Below are 23,143 nucleotides of genomic sequence, written 5' to 3'. Positions count from 1 at the left end.
GCCCAGTCAGTGCCTGTTGCTGCTTGTTTCTTGGCCCAGCCTGGTCAGGCCATCAAGGATGTGGTGTCTTTGGGCAGCAGACATGGTGGGGCAGGAAGAATGGCCGCAGCCCAAATGCTTAGGAGGGCTTTGAGGGGCCTTGAGGTCTGAGAAGGTGGGTCAGTGTGGATGCCAGCTGGGTCACCTCAGCTTTAGACAATGGGCTCACTCAGGTCTGGGGATTTGGAGTCACTGCTGTGTCCCATTTGGATAAGATGCCACCTGGCCCTGGCAACAATAAATAAAGGACTTGCCAGACCAGTCAGTTGTGTGGAGCCCTGGACGAACACAAGTGCAGGGATCTAGTGACCAATGCTTTGTCTTTATTCTACCAGACTTTGATAATGGAAGACAGAAAAAGTAAAATAAAGAGCCACTTTTGGCCAATAGAAAGTGTCCAATACACTTTGGAAAGATTTTCTGTTCCCTTTAAGAGGGTCTAGTGTATTGTATATAATTTGAAAAGGCTGCTTTTAGCTTTTTTTTTCCCAAAGTAAAAAAGAAATTTTTGCTACATCTACATAGTTGCTTGTTCCAATGTTTAGAATTTGCTTTCACAGAGGAGGACATTTTTTTGAAGGTGTACCTGTGGTGTTACTTGAGTAGGGCACTTTGTCTTTGATTCTGGGTGCATGAAGTGTAGTGTAGTCTCTGTATGATTTCTTTGTCTGTAAACAACATCGGTGGTGTCTGTCATTTCCTTTGTGGCTTAGGGTGTGGTTGTTAGTGGAAGTTACAGTGAAGTTCTGCTGGGGACTGGGATGACAGGTAAGCTAGTCTTTGGGCCCTCGTGGTGGTAACGGTGCACTGAGTGCTCCTGTTCTTGGGCCTCAGGGCAGCATATGCTGGCACCAGTGTTAGCGTGTCCAGGTAAGCTAATTTTGGGGCCTTCAGGTGGCTTAATTGGGTGCCGGAAGTGGCAGCAGTGGGCCAGGCAAGTGAACAGGTTCTCAAGACCCTGGGCAGAGAGCATAGCATGGGCAATGTCAGTACCAGTGGTGAGACAACCTTCTGGGATGTAAGTGCTCCGCTCCGGTATTGGCAGGAGCTGTGATGGGTTGAGAGGGCTGTTGCCCAGACCTGCAAGTGGCATGTGCAAGTGGGTGCCAGTTGTGGAGATAGCAGAGGTTGAGTGAGCCTGACTTCAGACTCCAGGAGGATTACTCAGGTGCCACGATGGTGAACTGAGCTGTGTGATCTGCAGAGTCCGATGTGCTTGTGTACTGGGGTGGAGGTAGCCTGGCCAAATTGTGCCTCAGGCCCCCCGCCGTGTTGCATACAAGTGCTGGCTTTTGTATGCATGGGCAGGGTGAGCCCTATGCCACCAGTGGAATGATCAGGTGGAGGTTGCGTGGCTGTGCTGCAGCCCTGCTATTGAACAGGTTGAGGTTGCCTTCCCTGGGAGCAGCCATAGGCAGAGAGTCGACGAGCATGGGCTTCACTTGTACCTTGGCCCACAGTGTCTGCAGCTGTAGCAGTTGCAGGCGGTGGAATCTGTCCTTTGCGCATGAGAATGTGCAGCCACCCCTCTTCAGGGGAGGTTAGAATTGTTTTCTGTGGCTTCTGCCTCAGCCCTAGTTGCAAGGCAGCATGTAGTCTGGTGTGGATTGGGCTTTCAAAATGGTGCCATGCTGACTCTGCTTAGAACTTGCGGGTTTGTGGGACCCAGCGTGAGTTTTCCCTCTGAAACAAGGCCTTCACACAGTTTCCAGAGAACTTTCTATGTTAGTCTTCGACCAGCAAGGGTTGGGGGACTCTACCACTGCTAGGATTTTAGAAGCCTGAAGCAGGAACCACTGGGAGTCTCTCACTTATTCTTTCCGCCCACTGGAGAGTCTCTCCTGGCTCCCAGCCGATCTTGGTTAGCGGGCGCCTTGCTTCCCTCTCCTTTCTTGCTCTGGGTGTTTCCTGCCACTTCTGTGTTGAATTTCAGTATTCTCTTGGATGATCTATTCAAAGTATGATTATCTACTCACTATTTTGGTTTTTCCTAGTGGAGGAGGCAAGTAAGAGATGCCTCTAATCAACCGTCTTGAACCCCTCACCAGGTGGTTGTTTTCTATATCTTGTAGGTGATCTTTGTTCCTTTTATCTTTTTTTCTTTTTCCATTTGTGTATTTTCAAATAGCCTGTCTTTGAGCTTACTGATTCTTTTGTCTGCTTGACCCATTCTTCTGTTGGAAGTCGCTACTAAATTTTTCATTTCAACAAAAGTATTTTTCAGTTCCAAGATTCGTATATGATTTTTTAAAAGAATCAATTTCTTTGTTAAATTTTTCTGATAAATTTCTGAATTGCTTTTCTGTGTTATCTTGAAGATCACTGGGTTTCCTTAAAGCTACTATTTTGAATTCTTGGTCAGAGAGGTTAAGTATCATCATCTAATTATGGTGTAAATCACTGGTTGCTTGCTTGCTTTGTCTGTTTGAGGAGGTCTTGGTTTTGTGTTTTCTGTTGTTTCTTGTGTGTGTACATCTATGTCTTTGCAGTGAAGGATTGATTATTTATACCAGTCTTCTCTGTCTGTGCAGTGAAGGATTAGTTATTTATACCAGTCTTCTCTGTCTGGCTTGTTTTGGTTTTTATCAGATGCGTTTGATTGGAGATTCTTAGCAATTTACCTGTTGTTCTTTTTTCCCACTAGGTCACTGCCTCTTTTTTTGCACTAGATGGCGCCTTAATTAAGTCCAGGTTTGCCTCCTCAGTTCTTGGTACTCAATCAGGGTGCCACCAGTCCAAAATGGGGAAGGTCCCAAATAGGATATCCTGTTGGTATGGGAAGGCTGGTATGGGAAGGTTCATGTCTGGAGATCTGTGGAATGAACCTCTTACAGCATAGTGCTGCTGAACAGCTAGTCTGTTTTGGCATCTCTTTTGGCTTATTTACACAGCAGAGTTTCCAGGGCTGAGGATGTCAGTCCCACTTCCCTTACTTGTCTATGGCTGTCTACAGGAATATTCCTCTCTTCAGGTACTCCCAATGCTTCTCATGAGTTGAGGCAGAGACAGGTCTCCTGTCAGGTAACCTAAGATGATGGGAAGCTGTTGTTTACCTCAATCACATTTTTTCCAGTGTGGAAACTATGAATTGGGGAAAATTTTTCTATGCACTTAGTGCTGGGCAGATTGGGAGAAGGGGTATTACACATATGGAAGTTTGATCCTGTAACCTCTGCTCATAGTTTTTTTTCACTTCTCTGTTGCTCTGGGAACTGTCTCATCCTCATATTTGAGTTATGGGATGTTGCTGGTGATAATCTCAATGCAGTATATTTGTTTTTGGTTTTGAGGGTAGAAAGTAGAACCAGCTTGTTTCTATGCCAGCATTTTGAAGTGGAAAGTCTAAATTGGGTTGTTTGTCTTTTCATCATTGAGCTGTAATTGTACTTGTATATTATGGATACTAGACCAGTGTTGGATATATGATTTGCAAATATTTTCTCTCATTCTCTTTGTTGTCTTTTCACTTTTTTGATAATGTCCTTTGACAGACAAAAAATTTTAATTTTGGTGAAGTCCAATCTATTTTTAATTCCATTGCTTATACTTTTGGTGTCATATTTAGGAAAACATTGCCTAATCCAAAGTACAAAGATTTACACCTATGTTTTCTTCTGATAATTTTATAATATTAGCTCTTACATTTAGGTATATGACCCACTTTAAGTTAATTTTTGCATATGGTGTGAAATAGGAGTAAAAACAAAAATTATGCTTTTTGCATGTGGGTATTCATTTGTCCCAGCAACATTTGTTGAAATGACTATTCTTTCTTCATTGAATGGTCTTGGCACTCTTGTCAAAAATCAGTTGACCAGAGATTTACGTACGTGCTTACTTCTGGACTCAATTCTATTCCACTGATCTATATGTCTGCCCTTATGAGAGTATCACACTGTTTTGGTTAATCTAGATTTCTAGTAAGTTTTGAAATTGGGAAATGTTAATCTTCCAGCTTTGCTGTTTTTTAAGAGTGCTTTGGTTTTTTTTGGTCCCTTGTATTTCCGTATGATTTTTAGAATCAGCTTGTCGATTTCTCTAAAAAAGGCAGCTGGAATTTCATTAAGAATTTCTTTAAGTCTGTAGATCAATTCAATGAATATTGCCATCTCAATATTAAGTCTTCCAACCCATGAACATGAGATGCCATTCCGTTTATTTAGGTTTTAAAAAATTTCTTTCAACAAGTGTTGTAGTTTTCAGTGTACAGTTTTTTCACTTCATTGGTTAAGTTTATTCTTAAGTATTTTATTCTTTTTGATGCTACTGTAAATGAAATTATTTACTAAATTTTATTTTTAGGCTTTTCATTGCTATTGTAAAGAAATATAACTGATTTTCAAGTATTAATCTTATATCCCACAACTTCACTGGACTCATTTTTTAGCTCTAATTGTTTGTGGATATTTCAGGGTTTTCTATATATGAGACCTAGTAATTTGTAATCAGCAGTACTTTTTATTCTTTTCTTATATGGTTGTCATTTCTTTCTTTTTCTTTTCTAATTTCCCTGGCTAGAGCTTCCCATACAATGTTAAATAGGAATGGCAAGAGTAAATATCTTTGTTTTGTTCCTGATCTTGCAGGAAATGATTCAGTTTTTCATCATTGGGCATGATGTTGTCTGTGGGGTTTTTGTAGATGCCTGAAATAGCTTTGATACTTGTCCCCTCTAAAGCTCATGTTGAAATTTGATTTCCAAATTGGAGATGGGGCCTAGTGAGAGGTATTTGGGTTATAGGGGTGGATCAGTCATGAATGACTTGGTGCCTTCCAGGTGGTACTGAGTAAGTTCTTGCTCTATTAGTTTATGTGAGAGTTGACTGTTTAAAAAAGCCTGGCACCTTCACCCATCTCTCTTCTTCCCTCTCTCATCATGTGACACATCTGCCCCCACTTCACCTTCTGCCATGAGTAAAAGCTTCCTGAGGCTCTCACCAGAAGTAGATGCTGGTGCTATGCTTCCTGTACAGCCTGCAGAACTGTGAGCCAAATAAACGTCTTTTCTTTATAAATGACCCAGCTTCGTGTATCCCTTTATAGCAATGCAAAGTGGACTGAAATAATGTTCTTTATCATGTTAGGGAAGTTCCTTTCTATTCCTAGTTTTTCAGTGCTTTTATTATGAAGGAGTGTTGGATTTTGTCAAATGTTATTTCTGTGTTTATTGAGATGATCATGTGCCCCCTCCTTCAGTCTATTAATATGATGTATTACATTAATTTATTTTCATACATTGAACTAATCTTGTATTCCTGGGATAAATCTTACTTGGTCATGTTGTATAGTCTGTTAACATGTGAGTTTGCTAGCATTTTGTTGAGGATTTTGTGTCTATATTCATAAGGAGTTTTGGTTTGTAGTTTTTGACTTTGGTATCAGGGTAATGCTGGCCTCATAGAATGAATTGAAACATGTTAACTGCTTTTCTGTTTTCTGGAAGAGTTTGAGAAGGATTGGTTTTAATTATTTAATTATTTGTTAAACCATCAGCAGTGTAACCATCTGGTCCTAGGCTTTTCTTTGTTGGCATTTTTTTAATTCTTTTTACTGACTGTCTCAATTGTACCCACAGGATTTTAATTTATAGAGCTGAAAAAATGACAACAGACAGAGATGCTAATCCCATTGAAAAAGTTTTGTTAATTACATTTCCCAAGAGAAGGGAATGCACCATGCCGCACAGGGTCACATGGGGAAGCACCAGTGTTGGTTAGGAGGCAGAAAGAAATGAGGGCAGCTTATGCCAGAGCCTTTATTGGAGTTTCCGTAGGAAAAGCAAGGCAAGGCAGGAGAAACAGCTTAGGGTTGGCTACTTTTAATAATTCTGGTGGGTTTTGGGACATAGGAACTCTGTCTAGTTGTCTGGTACCTGACCCTGGGTTGATTTAGGGCAGGGGAAATGCTGGCTTGATATGTGAGAGGTAGGTAAGGAGGTAGTTCCGAGTATAGGCTCTGGATTGCAGGGGAGATGTAGATAACTTGGCCACTAGTTTGGCCCTGTAATTAATGGATGCCAAACAGACAAATACAGAATCTGTAAAAACATAGTTAGAACACTGACTCAATTCCTTTACATTAAGATTTTTAAATAATTTTAGTCAATTTTTATAATTTGTGTGTTTCTAGGAATTTTTCCATTTCATCTAGATTATCTAATTTGTTGACATACATTTGTTCATAGTATTTTCTGATAGTACATTTTTAAAATTTTCTGTAAGGTCAGTAGTAATGTCCTGAGTCTGAATCCTGATTTTAGTAATTTGAGTCTTTTGTTTTTGGTCAGTCTAGTTAAAAGTTTGTGAGTTTTTACTGTTCTTTTAAAAAACTGACTTTTCATTTCACTGTTTTTTTTCTATTGTTTTCTGTTCACTATCTCATTTATTTGTGCTTTAATCCTTATTATTCCTTTCCTTCTGCTTGCTTTCAGATGAGTTTCCTCCTGTTTTCCTAGTTTCTTAAGGTACAAAATTAGGTTATCAATTACAGATCTTTCTTCTTATTATAACGTAGGTATTTACAGCTACAGATTTCCCTCTGAGTACTGTTTCTGCTGCATCCCACAAGTTTCGGTATGTTATGTTTTCATCTTCATCATCATCATTTCAAAGTATTCTCTAGTTTACTTTGTGGTTTCTTCTTTGACTCAAGTAGCTATTTAGGAGTGGTTAGTTTTAACTTAGTGTTGAATTTTCCAAATTTCCTCTTTTTACTAATTTCTAATTTAATTCCATTGTGACCAAGGAACATACTTAATGTGATTTTAATATTTTAAAATTCATTGAAACTTGTTTTGTGGCTTACTATGTGATTTATCTTGGAGAATGTTTTATGTGTACTTGAGAAGAATGTTTATTCTTCTATTGTTGGGTGGATTGCTTTCTAGACATCTACGAGGTCAAATTGGCTCATGTTGTTGTTTAAGACTTCTGTTTCCTTGGTGATCTTCTCTTTATTTGTTCTAGTCATTGTTGAATGTGGGATATTGATGTTTCCCACTATGAATGTAGAACTATGTATTTATCACTTCAATTCTATCAATTTTTGCTTCATGTATTTTCAGGCTGTACATTAGAGGAATTTATGTTTATAATTGTTATATAAAACAAACATTGTTGAATAATTCAATGGAAACATATCTTTTGGGTAATATTTTAGTAGTATAGATCTAAGAATGAATTCCCTTAGAAGCATTATACTTATTGTTCACTATTGTTTTTGTCTCATTTTAAGTAGAGCATTAAGGGAATAAAGTAGTTTAATTGTAAGTCTGCCAAAATCTTTATCCAGATAATTTTTGCCTTTTATGAAATTTTTGTCCCCATGGAAGGCAGGATTACATTTCTTTCCCGATTGAGTTGGTGTTGTATATTATTGATTTTCAAAATATTTATGACTTTGGGACATTGAATTGATAAAAATTCATGATATTCTTTGAACTAGTAAAGATTCATACTGTATGGTCTCAACCACATACAAATGCATGCTCGATTGTGTGTGTACACACATAAGGATTTAGACAGATATTTCAAGCTGTAAGCTGGATGTGACTGTGGATGATTCTGTGTTTTTAAATTTTTCAATAATGTACATATTCACTTATAAAAGTTAGACAAAAATAAACATTATTTAAAATACCATTAGCACTCTACGTTCTTCCTGAATGGCTGAGATGGGTAATTTCTGGCCATCAGGCAACACCTTACAAGTTCTCTTGATTATAGTCCTGGTAAAATGAGTATCTCTGTCACAAGGAAGGCTAAAAGGAACAACTTCTGGCTATCCAGAGAGAAGGAAGACAGTAATGAATACATATTCAAATCCTTGCAATAAAAGAAGTTATACAAAGTTCACTTGTAAATGTTCGAAGGATCCTCAAGGCTGTGGTTCCTTCCTGTCTATGTCTCACTTTAACAGTTTTTCCAGGGTTATGAATCTTGTAGATGGAACATGCACTAGAGACTTCAGCTCTTATCTGTTTAAAATTTTCCCAACAATGTTGTCTGAGAATAGTTTTCAAGTTTATTTACTGTTATGAATCATAACCTGCAAAATTTTCATCAAGCTCTGTTTCAGAGAGACTAGAGAGACCAGGTGTAGTCTTGGTGTCTCCATAAGAACCTATCTGATTGGAGAGAACACCCAGATTTCTCCCAGTATCTTTTTTCAGAGTCTGGTGCTTTAACTGCAATTTGCTAAAAGTTTCATGGAAGTAATCTGCAGTAACCAGGTTATCTATAGTATGCTGAACAAATTGAATGTGGTGAGAGCAGCCTGTTTAGCACACTGGTCAGACAGGGCATTTCCTTTTGCTTTATGGGTTTGTTCCCTAGTATGAGATTTGACGTTAATTATAGTCACTTCCTTGAGAGAGTAGTGAAGCATCTAATAAAGCTTGTATGTGCTCATGCTGCTTATTGAAGTACCAGAAGCTGTTAGGAAGCTGTGTTGTTTCCATAGCATGCTAAAATCATAAACCATACCAAAGGCATATCTGTTGTCTGTGTATATGTGAGCCCTTTTATTCTTTGCTAGCTTGGTAGACTAGCGTTAAGCCTATACATTCAGCTGGTTATGCTAACTTGACTTCAAGAAGGTGGTCATATTAAAAAAGCTCTTGGGAATTAGTGACAGCGTACTTAACTTGAAAATACGCTTATTCAGTCTCAATATATGACCAATCTACAAATAATTCTAAGTCTGAGTTTTGTAGAGGAGTTTCAAGAAGATCAGAGAGAGGCAGATAAATTTCTCAAGTTAAATAATCATGAGATTTTTCACCTTCTCTGAAATAGAAAATAAATTAGCTGCATTAAGATTATGACACTATTAAAGAAGATATGTAAATGGCCAATAAACACTTGAAAAGGTGCTCAACATCATTAGTCATTAGGGCAATGCAAATCAAAACCACATTTGAATACTACTTCACACCCAGTAGGATGGCTATAATTTAAAAAGCTGGGTAGTAACAACTGTGAGGATATGAAAAATGGAAACCTCATATATTATTGGTAGAAATGTAAAATGGTGCAGTTATTGTGGAACAGTTTGGCAGTTCCTCAAGCAGTTAAACATAGAGTTACCATATGACCCAGCATTTTTACTCCTAAATATATACCTAAAGGAATTGAAAACCTATCGTCAAAGAAAATCCTATGCACAAATGTTCAAGCAGCATTATTCATCATAGCCAAAATGTGGCTACAACTCACTTGTCCATCAACTGATACATGGATAAACATATAATGGAATATTATTTGGCCATAAAAAAGAATGAAATAATGTACTGATACATGCTACAACATGGATAATCCTTGAAAATGTTATGCTAAGTTAAAGAAGCCAGATGCAAAAGGCCACATAGTGTATAATTTCATTTACATGGAATGTTCAGAATAAGAATATTCATAAAGATGGAAAGATTAGTGGTTGCCAAGTGGAGAATGAGGAGTGAGTGCTTAACGATTTTTTTGGGAGAAAATGAAAATGTTCAGAAATTAGATGGTGATGTTGGTTGCTCAACATTGTAAAACATGAAAAACAACGGAATTGTACATTTTAAAAGAATAAGTTCTATGGTATGTGAATCGTATCTCAATTTTCTTAAAAAGAGTACAGTATTCCTATAGACTCCTAATATAGATGATGGTGTGAGCTGAGGACAGAAACAATAATTCATAAGAAATGAGTCTAGAAGCAGAGAAATGTTGGGTGCTTTGGTGATGAGAAGGGTCTGAGTTTCTTTAGGTACCATTAGGTGAAAAGGTGACCCGAAGATTAAATGCAGTGACAGCTACTGCCCCCAGGCAAGAGGGATATGTTTAACTACTGGATGGAGAGCAATATTGTAATACCCAATGAGTCTCTGATTTCCATCATGTTTCTAAGATAAAACTCCAAGATCTTGACCATCCCTTTTATATATAAACCAAAAAATGATAGTATAATTTTGGGGTGACCCAAAATGAAATGCCTTGGGTTGGTCAATGGCTAACTCTGTAGTGACCATCCAAGGCAGAAGAAGCTCAGGAATACCATTTTAATTCATATTACTGAGGGTGCCAGCTAATTCAGAAAAGTTGGCAGTCTACCACCTGCAATATCCTATAAGTCATAGAAATCCTCTAAATTGTCTTTTGGTTATAGGCCAAGGGCAATTTTGAATGACCCTACTCCTATCCACCAGGAGGAATTTGCCTCCCTAGGATATACCATGGCTTAGATAGTGAACTTGGGCCTAAGGAAACAGTAATTTATTTTTACAAATTTGTCCTTTTATATAGTAATTTAAACAGTAAATTATTCTTACAAATTTGTCCTTACAATATTTCCTTTTATAAACAAAGTTTCTGAGATAGTCTTCTTGAGACGAGGTTAAATCAGGTGAACATAAGAGCAAGTTACCTACAATTTGATCAAGGCAGAGGATCAGGGAAATTGTAAGTCTTTGAGATTATGATTGAGAAGCTGAGAGACGTACGAGAGGGCTTCATTGAATGCAGTGAATGAAGTGAATAGAGGACTTAAGAGTGAGTGCATAGGAGTTGAGGGAAGCCACCATAGGATGGTGTACTGGGTCACGAGAGACTGAGAGATCAAGAAAAAGACCTTTGGATATACATCTAATAGTAGTTCCCCATTGAGCCAAAAGGTCCATCTGTATAGGTTAGGGAGGGTGGAAGACAGAAGAGAAAGATATATTGAGAGGTTAAGGATCCCAAAGAGATAAGCAAAGGGTTAGAGAGAGGGAGTGAATATGGTCAACAGGTAAGTCCCAATACTGAGCTTTTTAAAATTATTCTGAGGAAGGATGGTAGGAAACTAGAAGGAATTAATGATGAAGAGTGTGTCTCCAGGGTCTACTAAAAATGAGCTTGGATAATCATTCACAAACAAATAGAGTTATTTCTCCTTACTGATCCAAAGACAATCGAGGATTTTGAAGGGTACCTTCCTTGGAGAAGGAGAATTGCTTTATTTCAGATTGAGTAACCTGTATAGTGTTGCCAGATAAAATACGGGAAATGCAGTTAAATTTGAATATCAGATAAGAAATGAATCATTTTTTAGTACAAGTGTGTACTCAACATTTCATGGGACATGCTTATGCTAAAATATTACTTATTTATTTGAAATTCATATATTTTTCATTTTTATTTGTTAAATCTAGCAACTCTAGTTGAGTGTCTTGTTTCTTTGTTACAGCGGGATGATTGCAGGTCCAGTGTCTTTTTCTCTGCAATATCTGCAAGTGTCTGTGTCTCTCTGTGTTTTAATTGTGGAGGGCCTTTTTATTTCCCCCAGGCTGTTCAAGTTGTAATGACATAAGTTTGCGGTGTGATTTTCACCTTATTTACTATGCTTTCCACAAAATACTGGTTTAAAGTCTGCCGAACTCAAAGTGTTGTAAATCATGAGTGGATGTGGTCTGCCAGCCTGTTTTATGCTTCTGAATAGTATCTGATATATCAGGGTTAAGTCCATTAGTAAAGAAGGTGCAGATTGTTGTTGGAGTGTTAGTGTTAATGCCCAACCCTGAGCATTCCTTAAAAGTGCTTTCTATTATCGGTCCCTAAAATTGGAAACAGACTTATCACACCCTTGCTGACAGGTTTGGATTATTCCTCAGTCGATGGAAGAGTGAAAACCTTCACCAATTGCCTTTAAAAGACTTTCTCCTCTCTATTTGGCTTTTGCATATCCAGAGAGGGTGAAGGTATGGGTCAAAAGGTGAGAGGAAGGTGAGAAAGGGGAAAAGGAGGAGAAAGAGAGGAGAGCAGAGGACAGAAAGCAGAAGAGGAGGGAGACCAGGAGAAAGTCAGATTGTAAGGGGAAGAAATAGAGTTAGATAGAAAGGAGGAGATCTTTGGAGGAGAGACGGCTGAGGATGTTTTAAAAGAAGACTCAACAGATTGGAATCTTTCTGAATTGTTTCTTTCCTCAGCTGCTTCTTACGGCTTAAGGAAAGCTGTCCATTGTGAATATGTTATCTGATTTCCTTTTGCTCTAAGGAATCATGCAAATGCTTGCGCTGTGACATGTCCCAAGAGTCCCAAATGAACCACCACAGCTAAAAATTGTCTTCCTTGAGGTCATACCACTTAGCTCATAACAAAAAAGGTTCAATGCAGAAGAAAGGAGAAGGGCCTGGTCCTACATCATGATCATCATCTAATTCTCTGTTCTTGGAGACCTGAAAGGCCAGACAACTCTGAAAGACAAGAGGAAAGTAGAGGCAATGACTTTAGTCAGAAAATAGGTTAACCCTTCCAAAGAATCAAAACATGGAACTTCCTTGACACAACAAAAAATTGGAGCACCTGAGTGGGAACAGGACTTATCTGACCCAATAGGGCCCTCCAAGAAGGGAGGAAGAAGGTCCCTCAGTTTATCCTGTCTTTACCTGAAACCTCAGTAGGCTCAAGGGTCTATTCAGACCCAATCTGAGTCAGTAACAAAACTGTTAAGGACCAAAATAGTTAAAGTGACTCAAATAGAGGTTAGAGGCTTTATTCAGTAGATGTGCATCAGGGAACAAGCAACTCAATGTTAAGTAACTCCTTGAGCCAAAGTAGGATCGGGTTTTCATAGGACAAGCAGAGGAGACTCCTCATCTCTTCTGTGACTGTGGTCTTGTCCCAGCTTGCAGTTTTCTTTATCTGTAACCGCTGCAAAACTTCTAGCTGGAATGGTTGGAAATTGTTCTGGTTTCTCAGGATCATTGGTGCAATCTCATTTTGGTACTGTCAGAACAGTTCTTTCAAATGTAATCTTTGTAAGCTGGTGAGTTGTCTAATGCCAATTAAGGTACAGGAAGTGGAGACATAGGAAGGAAAAAAAGGAAGACAAGAAGATAAAACAAAAGGAGACAAAGTTTCAAGCAAGGAAAAACTATGGTCTGTTTTAATTCTTTTATAGTTGTCTCTCAGCTTCCACCATGTATGCACTCCCCACTCAGATGCACAAATCCAAAGTTCAAACCTCCGATATTTTCTTCTACCTACAGCCCAGCTCTAACGATCCCAACGATCTGCCCTTCAAATACTCCTCCATATCCCTGTTTTGTTGCCTTTATGTCCTCCATCCCTTAGCCACACCTGTTGGGGTGGGGAGCATGAAATCAGGGAAGGCCTCATGAAGGAGGCTGCACCTGAGCTGGGCCTTGAGAGACAGGGCAGGATTTGCCAGGGTAGAAACGGAGGCAAATACTTTTCAGTAGGAGACAATGGAATGAGCATGTTCCTTCTTCAAATACAGTATTATGGAGTGTCTTTTTTTGTGTGTGGCAATCATTAATCATGTACTGGGTAAGAGTATGGGCTTTATGGAGAAAGGCTCAAATCCCAAGCTTTGCCACTTCCTGGCCATACCAGAGGTTGAGGATCAACCATAACATAATCACTGAAAAAGGCTAGTTTGGGGCTTTGACAAACTGGAGAGCCAAAGCTCGGTTTAGTGGAGATAACTCCTGCTTAGATGTTGGCAATCATAGCCATGTGGGCGTGGTTGGGTGTGATATTCTGGTATTTCAAGAAAAGCAAGAATTTTGGATTTTTATGTGAAATATTTTAGTGTTTAAAATATTGGCCACCAAATTTAAAGGAATAATTTTATAGGTCAAACTATACACATCTGTACACTAAATGTTTATAGTGTTTTTGTTGTTTAAATTGACAGATATCATTGTGTATATTTATCATGTACAACATGATATTTTAAAGTATGTCATCACTAAGTATACTCACCATGGTGTACAATTGGATCTCTGCATTTGGCAAGTTTGCCATACTGACTTAAAGGCTTAACTGGATACTTATAACAGCAGGCAAGGCTCTCAAATTAGGGCCTCTGCTTCGTTCTCAGCCTTGCTTCTACCAACATCTTTCCTTCCCTGCCATTCTCTGGCCCCATATGGTAAAACTGTTCCCCAGAGGAGCCTTTTTCTTGCACATGTTGTTCCCTCTGCTTCAAGTGCCCTTCTCCACATCCCCACTTCAATTTTCTTTTCCTGACTAACATCTTCTGTTATTCAAGAGCCATCTCCTTTGACAAGCTTTCACCAGTTTCTTCTTGTGCTTCTACAAACCCTGGATAGTACTTACTCTGCTGTACTGACATTTCATGTCAACTCATCTTTGTTTTCCACTAGACTGGGTGGGAAGGCTGAGACATAAAAGAATGCAAGAAGTATTTCTTAGGAAAATGAATAAATGGACTGAATATATGTTTACAAAGCCACTTTTGTATATGTAAACATGCACCTATCTATGCGCTTCTCTATCCATGCATCCATTTATTCAGTAAATATTTATTGAGCACCTATTATGTGCCAGGCCCTGTTCTAAGTGACGAGGATGCAGGAATGAACACACCAGACAAAGTCCCTGCCCTTACAGAGCTCATATTTTAGTGCAGAAAGACACTAAACACAATATGTACTGTAATGTAACATGATGATAAATGCTCTGTGGAGAAAATAAAAGTAGGGCAACAGGTTTGAGGGTGACAGGTGCATAGGGCAACTGGAGAAGGGATCTCTGAGGAGGTGATACTTGAACAAATATTTGAGGGAAGAGAGGGAGCAAAACCCTACAGACAACTGGAGAAGAGCATACCAAATGGACGGAACAGCAAATGCAAAGGCCCTGAAGTGGGAGCATTTTTACCATGTTTGAGGAATAGAAAGGAGGCCAGAGTGGCTACAGAGGGCTGAGCAAACAGTGGTGGGAGATAAGGTCATAGAGGCAATGGAGGTCTAGACTGTATGCCATCAACTTATCCAACCACCCATTGAACACATACCCTTGCTGAATAATGTGGTAAGAAATTTCAATATTGCTGGGGTGAGTGGTGGTAGTTCCAAGGAGTTACATGTAGGACAAAACAGCTTTCCCTACAGATAGATGCTTTCCTTAGTTCTCTCCTTACTCAGAGCCCTTCCCACAAGGTTCTCAGATGCAGGTCCTACAGGAGACCAGGCACTGTTTGCCTTGGGAGGGTCATGAGCTGGTGGAAATTGGCCAAAGTCGTTTCCTGCTGGTTGGAGCTGGGACCAGGCTGTGCACCTCCGCCCAGTTGGAAAGGGCTCTGGGGCTGTTATTCATCAGATACGCTGCTGTGTGAAACCATTCTCAAATTTCTCTCCTTTGCATCTCTCCCTCTCCCAGGAAGTCACACCAAAAGAGTCAGGAGACCCATGTTCTACTCTCTGCTCTGTGGCTACAATGAGCGGTGAGATCCAGGACAGGTTTGGGGCTCTGTGAAATGAAGGATTTGAACTTGTTCTAGCACTATTAGGTCGCCTCTGTGTCTTAACGCTTTCTGCATGGTGGGCTACCTGAATTCTAATCCTGGCAGTAGGTCTTTTGTGACCCTCCTCATGCTACTGTACCCAGGTGTAAGCACAGCTGGGCTGCTTATTCAAAAACAGTACAGGTAGTGGGGTTTGACTGAAGCCCCGATGTCTCTTCTCCTGAACGTCTCCCTCTACACTTTTCTCCTGCATGTCCTGACATTTCTGCCATTAGTCATTCCCCACAAAGGTGGGAGACTGTCTCCAGGGATAAAGGAACCAGCAGGCCTGACTGTCTGCCTTACCCAGACGGGGCTCAGTCATCCTCTTGGAGAGCAGAAAGGAAAGGCATCTCTCCAACGGGGGAGTGACACAGGAGCTGAGACTGTTAAAAAACCACTGGGGGAGACTGATCTAGGGCTCACTACTGAGTATTCCCAAGCAGCTCCAGACCACGAAGAGCTAGGGGAAATTAGAAAGCTCACTGCCTGAAAAAAAAGCCTTAAGAGATGAGGGCTCTGAAGAAATACTTAGTTAATTTCATGGTTTGGTTTAGGGCTAGTTGCTGTGTAAATAACTCCTCAGCTGTGGATTTTTTTTAGATCGTGAGGCAAAGTTGAATCCACTAAACAAGCAGAAAAAGGAGGACACAATTTATTTGTCTGGCAACTCAGAGGAAGACTGCACATTCTTGCTTTGCTAATCTCGGCTCTGGCCTTCCCCCAGAGTTGCTGCTGCAAAGGATTGTGGGAGTCCTAAGTCTTCCTTCTTATCAGAAGGGCTGAACGGGGCAGGAAGACTTGAGGCAGTGGAGGAAGTTTTGGGGATGGGGGTGCTTGTATAGCCCAGTGACCCAGCATCTCAGGTCAGGGGGACCCTGGCTGGGAGAGGAGGACAGATATTTTATCTTGAATTCTAATGAATTCTAAGGATTAGAGCATCCTTTGAACTCAGCCAGGTCTGGGTTCCAGACCCAAATTGCTTCCTTTATGAGCTCTCTTTGAAAATATAAAGGCATATTAGGAACCAAGATGTTTCTTTCACTTTAAACTAGGAGTCACAAGATCACAGAAAGTGGGCCAGGCATAAGCAGCAGGGAGTGAAGGGGACTGTGGGAGCTGGCAGCAGCCACTACTCTGATATTGTCAGTTGTTGCCATGGTGCCATCTGCCTGGATGGCCACATCTACCAGGCGTTTTTTTTTAATTTTTAATTTTTATTTTTTGATAGAAAGATCTTTACACAATGATTTTAGAAATTTCCCACATTTCAGTGCTAGGAATGAATTGCTTTTGCATTTATACCACAAGCATATCGAGAGCACTTACTGTCTGCAGGCACTGTTTTAAGCACTTCACAAATAGTAACTTATATAGTTTTTATAACAGTCTTATAGGTAAGTTTTATTATACCTTATTTTGTGGATGAGGAAAACGAAGCACAAAGAAATTAAATAATTTGCCTAAGGTCCCCCAGGCAGTAAGTGGCAGAGTCTGAGTTTAAAGCCAAGCTGCCTGATTCTAGAGTCCATACTCTTTGTCACTAGGCTATGCTGCCTCTTGTTAAAACCAAAGACAGTGGAAACAAAGCATATGCAAACACTGTACAGGACTAAAACCAGACAGACAAATGACCAACAATAAAAAACACACACATCCAGTCCTTTTGTTTGCTCCTTATGATTTTAACCTAATAAAACAAAATTTACCACCTTTGTCATTTTCTCCTGCTTTTGTGTCTACTTTGTACACTCCTTCATGCCTAACTCCCGTCTTAACAATTATTATTATTATTATTATTATTATTATAGATGGATTCTTGCTCTGTTGCCTAGGCTGGAGTACAGTGGCGTGATCTCAGCTCACTGCAACCTCTGCTTCCTGGGTTCAAGCGATTCTCCTGCCTCAGCCTCGTGAGTAACTGGGATTACAGGCATGCACCGCCAAACCCAACTAATTTTTTTGTATTTTTAGTAGAGCCAGGGTTTCATCATGTTGGACAGGCTGTTCTCAAACTTCTGATCTCAAGTGATCTGCCTGCCTTGCCCCCACAAAGTGCTGGGATTACAGTAACAATTCTTTTTGTTCTTTTTTTTTTTAAAAAGATATTTCCAACACTGATATTTTCCAGCCATTACATACAACCAATCTTGCCACCTGCCTTTCTGCCATTCTTGGTCTCTGAAATGCTACTTGTCTGTTTCTCTTTCTTTTTCTTTCTTTTATTGTCCATTCTAGATTCTCACTTTCAAAATTCATGGTCAAATCTTCCCCGAATTCATCTCCCCTGCCAGGTGGACCCCAATGAGCAATGAGTATTTGAAGGTTCACAGACATCCTATGCAATGACCCACAGTCTCTTTCCTGTACTTGTATTTATTTGTTTTCTGTGTTGCATAATGCAGCTATTCATAATCATAATACTTCTTAGTATTAATCTCTATTTTGTGTGTATTTGTCTTATCTTTCCAGCAAGAGTGTGACCCTGGGGAGCAGGAATTGGGTTGACTATGTATTCTACTGTCCCTTGCCCACTGTCGGGAGGTCATATCACATAATGGGTAAGGGCATGGGCTTTGGAGCCATCCCACCTGGGCTCAAGTCTTGGTCTTCTGCTTACAAGCTGTGTGACCAATGGCAAGTCATTTACCTCTCTGGACTTCATTTCCCTCATCTGTAAAATGAGGAGTATAACTAATACTTCCTTCATATGATTATTGTGAAACATAATGCGTAAGAAATGCTTCAGTCAGGGCCTTACTGTCATCTAGTGTGTCATCAGCATTTAGTAGCTCTTATCACTGTGTCACAGGTACCATTAATCAGCTTTGGTATCTGTGAAATGCTTCAATTTCTTGGCTCCAAAAAGATGTCTGTTTTTTAGGGTTAATTTCACTCAGGTATGGCATTTTTAGGAAGTGTTGGATAGGACCAGTTAAAAAATGCAAGGCACTGCAATTATAGAAATAGAATGTGACTTTTTTGTGGCTCTGGTCAAGTTTAACCTCTCCAGAATTGAAAGAATTGGAGGGTCTAGGACCTCTTTGTGTTGAATAGGGGTTGGGGGAGCTGCAACTGCACATGCATGTGATTTTTTCCAGGCAATCTATGACATGTGTTTGTACAGTGCGTTAACACAAATTGCCTAGGAGTAGGCTTCCCCAAACAGTTCAATGTACATAATAGGTTGAGTCACACTATCGGTTAACATAGAGTTCCTGGTACTAACCCACTCCAGCCTCCCTACTATCACAAGGTAAGCAATCCCAGGCTACTCAACACAAGCTGACTCATACTTATTGTTAAAACATGACTTGCCAAAGGAGAGCTTTCTGCATGGTTCTTCCTCTAAAACAGGAAACAAAGCTATTCCAAATTCAAGATGACAGGAACCTCCATGGCCCTCCTTCAATACACCCTTGAAATTCCCCTGCTTCACAGCCTTACTGAGATCCACTTCTGGCACTTTTCTGAAGGCCTCTGGAGGACTCCCAGCAAGGTGTCCAGAGGCCACATTTAGGGACGTGTGGTCATATTAGGTTCATCGCTGAGAAAAATTCCTGTCCTTATGCGTGAGGATGGTAGGGAGAAGAGGAACTTGCACTGCATAACAACATCACAGAGCTCACTTGGGTTTCTCTTACTGGGAGAGTCCCTAGTCTGGGACTCCCAACTCTTGGTTTAGAGAATTGTAGAATTATGTGCTGCTTCCTCTTCTTTTATTGTTTCTAAAGCAATTCAGTCTTAATATGGAATAAGAAAGTTTGTTGTTATTGACGGTGATGATGATACAATTTGGGGTTTGTTTTTCAATAAATATACCAGATTATGCACATCCAAATGAGGGTTACCCTTCAAAATAGTCACTTTGAGAGATCATGAACTTGAAAACATGAATTCACCAAACATCTCTTAAATACTTTTTATGTGCCAATACCATGCCAGGTCATTAAAGCCACAGTAAGTTAACCATAAGTTAAGAGCACAGCCTCTGGAGTCTACTGACTTGGGCTGAGGTCCTGGCCCTGGTGTTTATGTCATCTTCTGAAAATTTTTTATAAGCCTCAGTTTTAGAAATAAGGTGGCTACTGGGAACTGAAGCCTTGACCAACAGCAGCCATACTTGTGAGGAGGACGACCAGCAGCCATTGCACAACTGGGAACTGGTAAAACAAGATAAAAATAGCTGCTCACTGTAGACATATGCAATAAAGAACAGGGAGGCGGAGCCAGTAGGTATCATCCACTGAAGGGAACACTACCTAACTGCATGTGTGAAATAGGACATGGGCTACATAATGGGAATATCTGAGGTGAGTTAAGAGGGATGAGAATATGAGTCCTGAGTCTACCTGTTATCTATGAGATTTCTGCAAATTGTTTAATTTCTCTGTGCTTCGACTGTCTCACCTAAAAAATGGAGTTGAAACTACCTACTTCATAAGGCTGTTGAGATGATTAAACGAGGTAATGCATATAAAGCACTTAGCACAATACCTGGCTCAAAATAAGCACATGCGCATATGTGCATGTAAAATCACTAAAACCCTGTTCCTATCCTCCTTAGAAGCTTTCAATCTTAGAGCCACGAAGAGGGCCAGTACATGAACAGCTTGGACTATACTTCACCTGATTTTTCAGAGATGGAGGTTTCACTGTGTTGCCCATGGTAACCCCAAACCTGGGCTTAAGTGATCCTTCTGCCCCAGCCTCCCAAGTAGCTGGGACTACAGGCACATGCCACTGTGCCCAGCTTACTCTAAGTGCTGTGTGAGAGGTATTAAATTATGCTGTAAGTGTGAGATCACATCCTGTAGGAATCAGTAGACAATCCATGGAAGAGTGAACAATTGTGGTGAGGCTCACAGGATGAGTAGAATTTTTGACAATTAGACTTGGGGTGAGTAATCTAGGAGAAGGGAATGGAATCGCCTATGTGAAGGCACAAGGGTGGAAAAATGAGGATACGTTCAGGTAACAGAGTGTATTCAGTTTTGTCTGGAGACCATTTGTAAGACTTCTGCCAGCTCTGACTTTTGTTGTTGTTGTTGTTACAAATAGCAGAAGATAGATGGGAAAGGCAGGTTGGGTACCAGTTAAATGCTAGATTAAAATGTTTATGTCTAAGGAAAAGGATGATGGGGAGTCATGGAAGATTCTTTAGTATAAGGATGGTATGATTGGACTTTAGGAAAACTTATAATCTGGTAGGATTATAAAGGATGAATGAAAGGGAGGAGGTTTGGAGGCAAGGAGATGGATCAGGAGGCTACTGCAACTGTCTAAATGAGAGATAACAGGGGCTGAACTATACAATATGGCAGATGAGATGGAAAGGAGATGATGGACTGAAGAGAAGTTTCAGATCTATCATCAGTAGGAATTGATACTGGTGGAATGGTGGGTGAATAAAAGTAGGAGTCAAAGAATACTGCAGTGAAGAGTTATTATAATGAGGGCATCAGCAACAGTGGTTGGAAAGTTGCACAGGTTTGCCAGTTTGGAGAGAGAGAGAGTTGTATGAGGTGGGATTTGAAGTGCCAGGGGGACCTTTAAGAGGAGATGCATGGCAGGCAGTTGGAAAAAGTAATGAAGCCTCAATGGTGTTGTTATTGCCCAAGGGGTTTTTGAAACACCTTCTTTAGAACCATTCCAACATAAATGAATTAAAATCTTTAGACTCTAAGCACTGACTAGATTTCACCTTTCCATATGTAATTCAGATTTTTAAAAAATTATGCAAAACCGCAAAATATGTATAAGAAAGTTCAATCAATAAATTCTGATTTTCCTTTGATGCTTACTTTGATGATCAAAAAAAATATATGAAAAAGCTTTAGCCTCAGATTTTCCCCATCTACCCTGTTTCTGTTTCTCTCTCATGCTGATGCCATAAGAATGACATTGGACTGCCTTTCGAAAACCCCAGACTGCCTTCTAAGTCAGCTCCCAAGGCCTGCAAAGACAGTAGCCTCTTTACTTTATGATTATACCTCATTTCTTGACCATGAAGCAGCATTACTGCACTTGATTACCACCTTATTAATTAGAATTTGCCTCAAGTGATCTAGCTGTTTCCAAAGAGCAAATCTTCATCAAAGGGTAATGATTTGCCACTATTTAGGACATTTAAAAAACATTTCACCTTATCCCACACAATACACACACAAAAAAATCCAAATGGATTAAATCCAAATTCATAAATTAACCAATTTAACAAATAGTTATTCAGTACCTACTGTGTGTAAAGCACAGTTCTATGCCTTCGGGATAAATAGTGAACAAAACAGACAGAAATCCCTACTCTCTTGAAACTTACATTCTAGCTGGGTGGTGAAGCAAACAATAAGTCAATTGTGTATTATGTGAGAAAGTAATGAGTGCTATCAAAAAAGGAAGAAGCAGGTGGATTGGGAGGGCTGGAGTGGGGACAGTTACAATTTGAAATTGTGTAACCTTGCTGAAAACTGATAAGTGGGCAAAGATCTGGAGAAGATGAGGGAGTCATTTCTGCTGATACCTAGGGGAAAAGTGTCACGGGCAAAGTCAACTGCTAATATAAACGCCTTTTTTCATCTTTCTTTTTTTATTTTACTTTAAGTTCCATTATATATATATATGCAAAACGTGCAGGTTTGTTACATATGTGTACATGTGCCATGGTGGTTTGTGGCACCTATCAACCAGTCATCTAGGTTTTAAGCCCCGCATGCATTAGCTATTTGTCCTAATGCTCTCCTTCCCCTTGACCCCCCACCCCGCGACAGGCCCTGGTGTGTGTGTTCCCCTCCCTATGTCCATGTGTTCTCATTGTTCAACTCCCACTTATGAATGAGAACATGTGGTGTTTGATTTTCTGTTCCTGTGTTAGTTTGCTGAGAATGATAGCTTCCAGCTTCATCCATGTCCCTGCAAAGGACATGATCTCATTGTGGAAGACAGTGTGGCAATTCCTCAAGGTTCTAGAAACAGAAATACCATTTGACCCAGCAATCCCAATACTGGGTGCATACCCAAAGGATTATAAATCATTCTACTATAAAGACACATGCACACGTATGTTTATTACAGCACCATTTACAATAGCAAAGACTTGGAACCAACCCAAATGTCCATCAATGATAGGCTGGATAAAGAAAATGTGGCACATATACACCATGGAATACTATGCAGCCATAAATGCCTTTTTAAAAGTGGGCACGTGCCAGGCTAGTTGAAGATTCAACAAGGAGAGCAGTATGGCTAGAGCAGAGTGAGGGGGGGATGTATGCTAAGAGATGAGGTCAGAGAGGTGGTAGTGTGGATAAGACAGATCATTTTAGCGTCTTCTAAGCTATTTTTTTTTTTACATTTTAGTAATATGTTTTACTTAACCCACTATATCCCAAATATTATTATTTCTATAATCAGCATAAGAATTAATGATATTTTTCCATTTTAAGTCTTTGAAATCTAATGTGCTTGCTACACTTACAGCACATTTCAAGCGTTCAAAAGTCACTTGAGGCTTGTGGCTGCGATATTGGACAGCACAACTGTAAGATAAATACAAAGGGCACTGGAATTGACTTTAGCAAATTTAGGGGCTTATAATTGCCCCCCATCAACCACCTAGAATGTGTTAACTAAGGTACTTCACATATGGGCTATAAATTTCTAGGTAATTTTTTGTTTGTTCATTTGTATTTGTTTTTGAGACAAGAGTCTTGCTCCCCAGTCACCCAGGCTGGAGTGCAGTGGCCCGATCTGGGCTCACTGCAACCTCCAATTCCCAGGTTCAAGCGATTCTCCTGTCTCAACCTCCTGAGTA

The 23,143-nt window shown here is 39.9% G+C and overlaps 1 protein-coding gene across 2 annotated transcripts in view; it reads left to right on the top strand.

Annotated features, from left to right (window-relative positions):
- Positions 1-761: 761 nt before the first annotated feature.
- Positions 762-23,143, top strand: part of VSIG1 (V-set and immunoglobulin domain containing 1) — a 62,971-nt gene continuing 40,589 nt past the window's right edge. Inside the window, exon 1 of one of the 2 annotated variants that reach the window (XM_023202997.1) lies at positions 762-807. In XM_023202997.1, coding sequence (XP_023058765.1) covers positions 801-807 — 7 coding nt within the window. In that variant the 5' untranslated portion in view covers positions 762-800. Of the gene's footprint in view, positions 910-23,143 lie in introns of both variants that reach the window. The other variant, XM_023202996.1, reaches the window with a different exon arrangement.

Source organism: Piliocolobus tephrosceles, chromosome 12, assembly GCF_002776525.5.
Source record: "Piliocolobus tephrosceles isolate RC106 chromosome 12, ASM277652v3, whole genome shotgun sequence".
In the NCBI taxonomy this organism is placed as follows: Eukaryota; Metazoa; Chordata; class Mammalia; order Primates; family Cercopithecidae; genus Piliocolobus; species Piliocolobus tephrosceles.
This window is presented reverse-complemented; position numbering and strand designations above follow the sequence as displayed.